The sequence below is a fragment of the Acyrthosiphon pisum genome, chromosome A2, assembly GCF_005508785.2.
Source record: "Acyrthosiphon pisum isolate AL4f chromosome A2, pea_aphid_22Mar2018_4r6ur, whole genome shotgun sequence".
Classification (NCBI taxonomy): Eukaryota; Metazoa; Arthropoda; class Insecta; order Hemiptera; family Aphididae; genus Acyrthosiphon; species Acyrthosiphon pisum.
The window spans coordinates 16669677-16680255 of NC_042495.1; the positions used below are offsets into that span (position 1 = coordinate 16669677).

The window sequence follows — 10579 nt, forward strand, 5'->3', positions numbered from 1 at the left end:
TTAGTTTAGCATTTGAAATTTGAAATATTTTTTAGTTTTTTTTTTATAAATATATCGATAAAAAATCATTTTGTAATCAAAAATTTATAAATTGTCTAATTTGTATAGCTAAATACATTAACAATTTAGAACGAGGTTTCTATTAGTAGTTTATAGTGTAACCAAAAAAAAAATATAGGCACGGTATTAATTTCAAATTTCAAATTCACAATAAGTAGTTTTATGAAATAGCGATGATTCAGTGGTATACGAGTAGTGGTGTACCAATTATTTGCAAGGTAGGCATACCTAAATTTTTGAGATATACCTACCTAAATATGGCTATATATGCATATTATAGTTATTTTGATACTATAGTAAGTGTAAAATGAATATTTATTTTATTTTATCTAAGTCATCCAAAAGAATTTAAATAGATAACTACCTACATTATATAAATAATGTAATATGTATGCAAAAATAATTTAAAAAAAGCAATGATTGATGTGTTCGATCGCCGTTTTTTTTAGTATTCTGGCTATGTATATTATTTGTTTATTAACGAATGTTCGACTGGGAAACTCAATCAACATTAATTTATTAATCGAAAATATTTTGTTCGTGTATGGCTGTTTATTCACCCGCTACTAGTATATTTTACTGGATTAGAAAACTATTTACTTACCGATTCAATTAGTTTCACTAATTCAGTTATAGTCATTTCAGTTAACACGATGGTGACAAACGGAAAGTATAAAAACATTAGTAAGTGTAGTTTAAAATCTAACGCAAGGATTAAGTATTTATAAGTAGTAGGTACTTATCTATATTTTCAAACACGTTTGTCGTTAAATGTCGTTAAATTTAATTATATTTATTTTAGCAAATAATAACTATATAAGTAGGTACGTAATAACTAATAGGAATTTTTTGTAATACTCATAAATTATATTTTCTCCAAAAAAAAAATGATCCAACATATACACATATAATTATGCTTACTCAGTAAAAATAAATTGTAAATTATAAATTGAAATGTTATAAAAATGTATTTTAAATTTTAACATGTATTAGTTTTATACATTTTATTAATAAGACAAATCAAAAATAATTTATATAGAATTTCACGTTAATAATAATTTCTTGTTAAGGGTCCTCTCGGTTTTCGGGGACTTAAATCAAAGAGGACGCTTAACCTTGCCTCTGCCCCCCTTCTTTAGCCAGTTTAATCACTGCTTAAAGTAAAATATACTATTATGTATATTTTAAATATAATAGTTATAATAGTTAGATAGTGTATTCTATACCTATTTTGACATTTCGTATTCATTTTTAGGCATTCAACAGACGAAACTTGCACGGACTTCTAAAACAATATATGAGGTACGTATTAATATTTATAAATCCATGAACTATATTTTGTTACCTATATAATATTTATTAAAATATGTTACGACAATACACGCGTAGATAGCCAAATCTATCCTAACTTCAGGAAAAAGTTTCATGACTCGTTCTATTCCTTAAACGTTTGATTGCATTTGAAAATAAATAATATCCTGTTTATTATTATAGTTGCCCAGAGAAAACTTAACCGAAGCTGAACTAGTCAGAAAATCGACTTCTGACAGAACTAAATGCCGTGTGGCTCACAAGGCGTGGTTTCCCCTGCCCGTAATCACTAAGCCAGCAATGACAGAAAAGCCTCAGCGAAAACCAAATAAAAAGCTGGTTTTAAAAAAGGATGGAGTATGTACCTATATATTATTATAATATTATAATATTATAAATATAAAGTACCAATGTAAATCATACGGTTCATTACGCATGTTTTATTTATTTAATCTAGATAAGATAAAATATAACATAATTTTTTTTTATCTAGATAAAAAAAATAGATAATTTGTTTTTAAATTATATTATAAATAATGTAATTTATTAGTAATTACTAATTAGGTAATATTTATTAATTAATAAATTCTTAATGTTATTTTTCAACTAAAATAATATACAATTTTAATTTTTAATACAACTTGAATAAAAATAAAATAACAAAATAAAACTGATAATATTTTAGTAAATATTTCTTTTTTTTAACTATAATAATGTTGGTATTTGGAGTCACTACTCGATTCTCATAAATTATTGGCTATTTCAATATTTAAAAATATTCTTATAATTATATTATTTATCTGGATAAATTACCACAGATAACCATTAAATTTATCCAGATGAAATAATTAGATGATTTAATTATTTTTATCTAGATAAGATAATTAAAAAAATAATTTTATCTAGATAATTCCCAACACTGATCGTGAACTTAGTAAATAATAAAAAAAAAATATTGATCCATTTTGTTCTATTTCCTTTAACTCAATTAAAAATCATGTTTCCAGTATAATCTATCAACGCCTATAACTTGATATATCTATATTATAATATTAATTATTTGTATTGTTTAATAATATTTTTGAATGCTAGGTGCCTAATTAATGTAATTGTGTCCAAACCCATATAATATTTCAGTGTATAAATAATCATATACCTATTTTATAATACATTACATGACCAAATTAAGAATATAATATTATAGGTATTAATATTATTTTTATGTAAAAGTAGGTATCTTATGTTATGTGTAAACAGAACAATATTATTTTACTTTGCATTTGCTATAATTGATTTTTTTTTTTAAATATAATATTAAACAAACACAATTATCGCTTGGCTCAGAATATAATGCAGTAAACTCTCGTTACGTCGAAACTAAAGAGACACTGCAGTTGCCAGTTTGAGCTATTAAAAAGTTCAAAATATCTAATGACGAGTTTCATTGCAATTGTAATTATTTGAAGGGGATTTCAATTGAGTTAGTTATTACGAAAAATTCGAGATAGCGACATTCGACATTTAAATAAAATATGATGTTATGAAATAATCTGAATATTTTGCTGTTTACTTAGGTATAGGTACCGATCACGAATTAATTAATTTATTATACAGGATACTGAACGAACGTGTCATAAGTGAAGACCGAACCTTCTTGACAACTATCGCTTTATAGGATTGTTCTGTGTTGCCCGGGAGAATAATGAACTATTGTCATTTAGTTCCTATTATTGTTCCGGTTAACCCGGAACAATTCTGTAAAGCGCCAGCTGTAATGCCAAACAGTGAGAAGCGGGTGGACTCAGAAAAATACTGAAAAGACTTTTCCGTTCCGTATCCTGCACCTATATTATCTTAATTTGTGGCACCAATGTATCTCAACACTCATTCCTCGATATGAAGTCCAATATTTTGTTCTCCAAACACCAAACATATAGGATAAATAACATGGCGTTTTTTTTGAATATGAAAGAGCTCTTTTCCAACGATCAGCACTCAGCTTAGATTAAACCAAGACACTGTCTCACTCACGTTGCCTATTAATAGGTATAGGATAATACCTATGAACCTAATACATAAAGCTATACACCATATTTAATTTTATTCAGTATTTTTTTAGTTGATATTATATTCTTATAATATATACGTATACTCTGCTTTTGAGTTAAACTTGTATAGGTGGTGTTCGAACTTGCCGCTGTTTCAAATGCACGATTTGGTAACCGGCCCGCGAGACGGCGCATCGCGCGGCCAGCGAACGCGGGACTCCGGACGAGTCGCCGGCGACGTTAAACCTGTTTTTGCCATGACAAATAAGATAGGTATGTCAGTAACCGTCGTGATACGCATATTTTAATCAACAATCTTATTTGTCATGGTTTTTGCCGTACGCTCTACGAGAGCTGACCGTGCGCGTGTCGCGTCCGGCCGTTGTTCTGGTGCCGTTCAGTGACAACCCCGGGTTCGTGTGGTGTGCTTTATCCGCGCACGTTCCTATTTATTATATTGTTTTATATTGTTTTCGACGCTGTTTTATCGTTTCCGACGTCGTTGCGACTATCGTCGACCCGTCGTCCGTTGTGCGACCGAAAGACGTTGTCGCGTGTTAGCCGCCTATTACTCGCGCCCGTTATTACGTCTTCGTGTCGGATCATCATAGTCGTCTGATTCCGATAGGCCATAGTTCGTATCGCGACCGCCACTAGATCGACATTGTGTGCGCGTCGTGCGACGCCGCTCTCAGTGCCGTGATTGCATAATTCGCGTTACGTAATCCGGCCACTCGCCGCCGTCAACAGCCACCGTCCCCCGCTTCACTGGCCTGTCGTACCGTTCTCGCCGCCGCAGCTGTTGCAGTCGCTGCCGCTGATCCACCACCGTCGTCGATACACCACCCCACCGCGGCGCATGTGCCGACCGGTAATCTGTTATTTATTATCATTGTTGGGATTATCGCACATATTATTATTGTTATATTAATATTATTGTTTTGCGTTACGCTCGGGAAGAGACGTTTTCCCGGCCAACACACGTACAATATACATTATTATTACCTATTTAAGAACTATTCTTATTTATATTTATTGGTCACCTATCCGATCCAAAACTGAACACCATTTCCTTTTATTCAAGTAGTTAAATGCTGAGGAAATAGCCGGCTGACCAAACGGCTGGTTTATAATATGGTATACGATAATACGGTGACATTAATTACCATAATAATTCATAATAATTAATGTTTAGCTTAATGTGTATTAGAAATGTAGGTATATTATTTATAACAATTATATGCGAGAAGTGACCGATGATTAATAATAAACTAGTTATAAGGGTATAATACTTATAATATATACTACATATATACTACAATATATACTGTAGGTATATTCATTTTTAGAGTATCTGGCGTGTAAAGAAGTCCTGCAAAGTTTTGGATTCTGCAAGAGCTTCACATAGCCAGTCTTCAAGTTCTGGTATAGAAGGTAGTAGTAATACGTCTTTAATTAAATGTGATAACAGTTGGAGAAACCGGGGAAGTCTTAAGTCGCTCTGATGTATGGGTAGTAGGTTTGAGTGTATCTATATATAAGAACCTACCCCGTCAGTCGTCAATGAGTAGGTCACTATATGTAACACTGCAGTAATGGAGTGTAAATGTGTTAAATTTAAATTCATTGATAAATAATATAGATATTGTTATAACCTGCACAATGAATGTTTTTAAGTGGAGACATTCTGTCAGCCTCTATTTTTAAGGATATTTTCTTAATTATTTATTTATTTTTCCATTGCTGTATTACTAATATAGCAGTGTCGCAAATCTCTTTTTTTACGTGGGTCGAACCTAGAAATTTAATGGCAAAAATGTCTGTATTTACTGCTTTAGGTATATGAGTAAGCCATACGATTTTCTTATATAAGTATACCTCTACCAGCTACTAGGATACACCATATGTACACACATAGATATTCCTACGACCTAGCACCAAATTATTTGAGGGGAGGAGACAAAAAGTGCTCCCCCCGCCTGCTCCTGGGACTTTGTGCATCTGTATAGCAAGTAGGTATCTAGGTGGAACCATAAGAAAGTATATTTTGTCATGAGTAGAACCAATTTTTTCCCAAACCAAATCGCATATATACCATACAGTAGAAAGGTTTCAACTTTGATAAATTGTAAACAATAATAGTCAATAGATACATAATATTTACATAATATTATATTGTTTACATATAGGTAGGTGTATATTTTATATTGATTTAATGATAATTGTACGAACTGCAGGAAATAATATATTATATTATCTTGACACAACTTAGTAGTTTGTGTAATTTTAAAAGGTTTTTAAAATATTTTGTTAATTTGTTATTTCTATTTTCTAGGAGTTGACGACAAGGTTAGGGCTGACAAGAGGAAGTCAGGAGAAAGTAAGCATTGTGATGAAATTATAAAAAAAGATGCAAAAAAAAAAAACAATGTTGGCACATCAAAAAATAAAGACGTAAAAGCAGAAAAAAAATCACGCTCACATAAAGGTGAACACATTTTTTGCCGAAATTCGCTTTTCGCACACCTCATTCATCCGTAAAAACAATTTTCACATTGCACATGTGTGATGATCAAAAGTGAAATTCCAAATTGTATCATTGCATTTACATGCAAATTATTACTTGCTGAGTATTGGCGTTAAAAAATATTTAGAATTTCACTTTGATATTGAAAATTGATTTTTGCGGTCAACAGAATGATCATCAACTGCACATTTCGGTAATGATCATGTTAAAAATTATTAATTACTGTGGCTAAATTTTTGATGTGAACAAAAATTTAAAATATCAAATTATTTCACTTTTTTAAATTCAAAACTCTACTTGAATCTAATGAATAATTTACAAGCAGATAGAATGGTTTATTTTTAATTATTATCTTTAATAAGTTAAGGTATACCTACCTATTTAATCAACTTTTAAAAACATAAAACAAGGTATGTCATCATTGAACATAATATGATATTATCTTACTTAAATTAAAAAAAAAAACTAAAAAATGGTGGTTCACTTTTGATTTAATCTTTAATAATATAATATATAGGTAACTTAAAGTAGTAAGTGTGCTATAACATATGAGTAAGTTTGTAATTTTAAAGGGTTTTTAAAATACTTTGCTCATTTGTAATTTCTATTTTCTATGAGTCGACGACGGGGTTAAGGCTGATAAGAAAATGTCAGGAGGTATAGATTGTGTCGAAGTGACAGAAAGAAACAAAAAAAGGAAATGTTGACAAGTCGAAACATAAAGACGTAAAACGAGAAAAAAATCACGCCCACGTATACAAAAATTTGTTACCGAATTATTCAGTTTTTATTTTATTCAGTAATTTTGTAATTAATATTATATTCCTATACATATACTCTGATCTGGCCTTTAGAGTTAAAAGTTTATAGGTTCGTTTCTATAATATCGTATAAGATAATGCCGTAACATTAGTTAGAATAATATTTAATACTTAGGTTATTGTGTATAAGATATGTATATCTATCTATATAAAAATGAATATCTGTCTGTATGTCACTGAACTCTCCCTAAACGGCTGTACCAATTTTGACGAAATTGTTTATGTGCGTTTGAGTGGTTCCCTGGATGGCTTAGACTCACAATTGGACCTGGCAGGTTGAACATCGAGAGGTGCTCAAACAGATATTTTGAGATTTACGATGGAGATTTTCGTTTATACATGGTTGCTATTGCTTATAGTAGAAATAGTATACATAATTAGTAGAAATTAGTATTTTTATTTGTATATATGTAAATGTTGCCATTATAGTTACTGAGGCTGCAGATAAGGTAAAAGCATCCATAAAATCGTAACGTTTATGGTTTCAAATAAAAAAATTATATCTTAAAACAAATATGAGAGTTGAATGTATATATTCTGTATAACGATATTATATAGGATCTTAAAAACTACTTAACCGATTTTGTGTGAAAATTTCAAATTGTTCTTAAACAACCATTGAATTCACCTCAGTATACCGAATATATTAATATTACAAAATTACTGAATAAAATGAAAACTGAATAATTCGGTAACACATTTTTGTATACCTTTACATGGGCGTGATTTTTTCTCGTTTTACGTCTTTATTTTTTGATTTGTCAACATTGCCTTTTTTTTGTTTCTTTTTTGTCACTTCGACACAATCTATGTCTCCTGATTTTTCCCTTTCGGCCTTAAAATTTGATTTAAGTGTTATGATATATCTAAAATATCTATGCCATTGTCAATACCAATAGCTATATTTCATTATATGTATATATATTATGTAAAATATAATATTATGTTCTTTTGGATTTAGCCTAATGTGAACACAAAAAGATATTTGTTTACCCGAAGGCATTAGATGTATAAAAACCGTACAATCGGGCATTAACCGTCAGATATATATTGTTTCATTAGAGTCATAACTCCTAAGTTTCAGTGGAATATTATTTAAATACTTGTTTGTGCAAATTAAGTATAAATTGTTAACTAGTTTAGTTAAGTTTAATTTATTATTTTGAAAAAACACAATTCCTACAGGTTAATTGCAGTGGCGTGTTTAGGATTTTGCTGCGCTGGGTACACATTTTTATTTAAATACCTTTTTCCCACCCACGCCGGTTTTTTTGCAGTGGCAATTTTTCTCACACATAAAAAAACTTAAACACATGTGTTATGGTAATAGAGTATCATGCAGTATAGAAATTTATCGAGAGCCCATGATAACAAAATAATCAAAGCAAACTGTATTCATTTATTTTTATCTATTTATAAAATAGTAAACATATTAAAAATTAAAATCTTTTGAAAAATACATCAATAAAAGTCGCATGATGGTGCCTTCTTGCATTAAAATCATGATTAAAATCAAAATTAAAAAACTTCTCATGAGGGTACTCTTACGTATTAGCCAGTGTTGGGGAAGTTACTTATTTTGGGTAATTAAGTTACATTACTAATTCCTTATCAAAATTGTAACTAAGTTATTTTTAAGTTACTTTTTTTTTATTTGGTCAAGTTATATTACTTTTGAGTTTAAAAAGTAACTCAATTACAATAGAAGTTACTTTTTTTTAAAAATATCACTGGAGCTTAATAACCATGTTGTCAATATGACAAGACAATATAAACTAAATAATGACAATCAACAATATGAAATTATTAACAAATACTTATTTTGCTTATACACTATTATTATTATTAATTATAGTTCCAACAACGCTCCGTAGTGGATCCAGAAGTCATCCAAAATGGAGGGGGGCGGTGAATTTTCAAAAATTGAATAACCTTTTGGTTTAGCCAAATATAATGATAACAAATAACGTTAAAAGACAGCCCAAGGGCGGGGGACGCCCTCTACCCCCTTGTAACCAAACCCGGATGAAGACATTTTGAGGCTCAGGGGCCAAAGTTTTGAATGAGACCCATGTACGAAAAAATGAATAAGTCGCATCCTTATCGCGTTATTGTACGTTTCACGAAATGGACAACGTTTGCATCCATTTCGTGAAATGGAACCGCGGTTTCTCCACTTCACGTAATTACACAATATGGATAATATTTCGTGAAATGGATACCTAAACCATTATCAACGGAACTTGTTCCGTTATTTTGATATCCATATAGCAAAACTTAAAAAAACTTTTATTTTTATATAATACATTTATTCCTAAAAATTTAGTTAAATTATTATTTTTAAGTCAATGAAATTTGATCTGGCTGTTTGTATATTTCCAGAACCATACCAACCTTTTAGTATGTTATGTTCAGTTCCTATGTGGTAATTTTTTTGGTCAATCACTACGCCAATAATGTTAGCTGGGTATGCAGGACCTCTATCCACCTTTGGAATCGAGATTACAACACAATCTCCAACTTTAAATGTTGATATTTTGATCTTACTATCCTATAATGAAATAATGAAATATTTTAAGTAAATATAAAAACCAAAGTTATTTTACTTGTAACATTTTTTCGGCTTGCTTTTCTATTCCTATAGCTCCTAGATGACGTGCTTCCTTAATTTTTATATTCTTCTCACATAAATTACATAAAATTGCTTCGACGGAGTGCGGTTCCATACAACATTCTGTTCCGCAAACATTACATTACACATCCAACTTTTGGATCATTCCCAAATAAAGCCTTTTACGATGACCTACCAATCACACGATGATGAGAACTATTTTTTTGAAATTGAACAAATTGTAGTCCAATTGACCATTTTTTTGTTTTGTTATCTTTCATCCAAGCCCTTAACATATTTTCTATGTCTTGGTTGCTTCTCTCAATACTTCTCTGGCTTTGCGGGTATCTGGGTCGACCGTGAACAATAACGCAATCTGGCCAAAGTTCTTTCAGTTCGATGATAATAGAATTAACAAATTCCCTACCGTTATCGCTCTGCAGTATTTTTGGTGCACTAAACGTAAGAAAAATTGATAATAAATTATTAGCTACTTCAGATGTGCGTTTAGACTCGAGAGGACGTAAAGATAAGACTTTAGTCCTATGATCTTGGTAATTCAGTATCCATTTGAATTTCCCATCAGGAAGTGACTGAAAATCTACCAGATCTACTTGTCCTCTTTCATTGAAATTTTTACTGATAATTGGTTTAATGACTAACTTACGGTTCATGTTTTTTTTACAATTAAATATCGCACATGTTGATAAAAAAAATTTCAATCGCGGGTCTTGGAATATTGTACTTATTGGCTACAGCCATTCGCATCTTGACATTTCCCCCATGACCAGTTCGAATATGATAATCATTTACCCTTTCATAAAATTCTTCATAAGCAACTATATACCTAAAATATAAAGATATGTTTTTGTAATAAAAATAGCCTCCGACGCCCTTAATCGTTAATAACCTTAATTATTAATAATCAATAATGCACTTCACTAGGTATATAAATATGACGATTGTTTGTTATATATTTACTTAATTCCTCGTTGTTTCTGTCCATTTGTTTTCTTATCAAGTACTGTTTTTCAGCGATATTCAAAACATCAAATTTTTCCAAAAGATAGTATTCATGCCTCGTTTTCTTATTTCTAATTGTAAAATACATAATTTATTTTTTTTAAATTTAAATGTTTTGTAAAAAAAATATGCATAGTATTTATTATGAAGTACAATAATCTATTTATGTCGAATTGGA

At 30.3% G+C, this 10579-nt stretch overlaps 2 protein-coding genes across 2 annotated transcripts; one reads left to right on the top strand and one right to left on the bottom strand.

The window, feature by feature from the left end:
- The first annotated feature begins 597 nt into the window (after positions 1–597).
- On the top strand, positions 598–6209 carry LOC100569310. The gene is made up of 4 exons (XM_029490739.1): positions 598–744; positions 1316–1362; positions 1555–1728; positions 5755–6209. The coding sequence occupies exons 1-4, from the start codon at positions 714–716 to the stop codon at positions 5821–5823; spliced, it is 321 nt and encodes a 106-aa protein (XP_029346599.1). The 5' UTR covers positions 598–713; the 3' UTR covers positions 5824–6209.
- A 1270-nt stretch (positions 6210–7479) lies between these two features.
- Positions 7480–10052, bottom strand: LOC103310609 (KRAB-A domain-containing protein 2-like). Its single transcript, XM_008189390.1, has 4 exons — positions 9575–10052; positions 9374–9501; positions 9133–9318; positions 7480–7602 (listed from the first exon to the last, which is right to left on the bottom strand). Exons 1-4 carry the CDS (start codon positions 10050–10052, stop codon positions 7480–7482), a joined length of 915 nt encoding a protein of 304 aa, XP_008187612.1.
- Between the last annotated feature and the right edge of the window lie 527 nt (positions 10053–10579).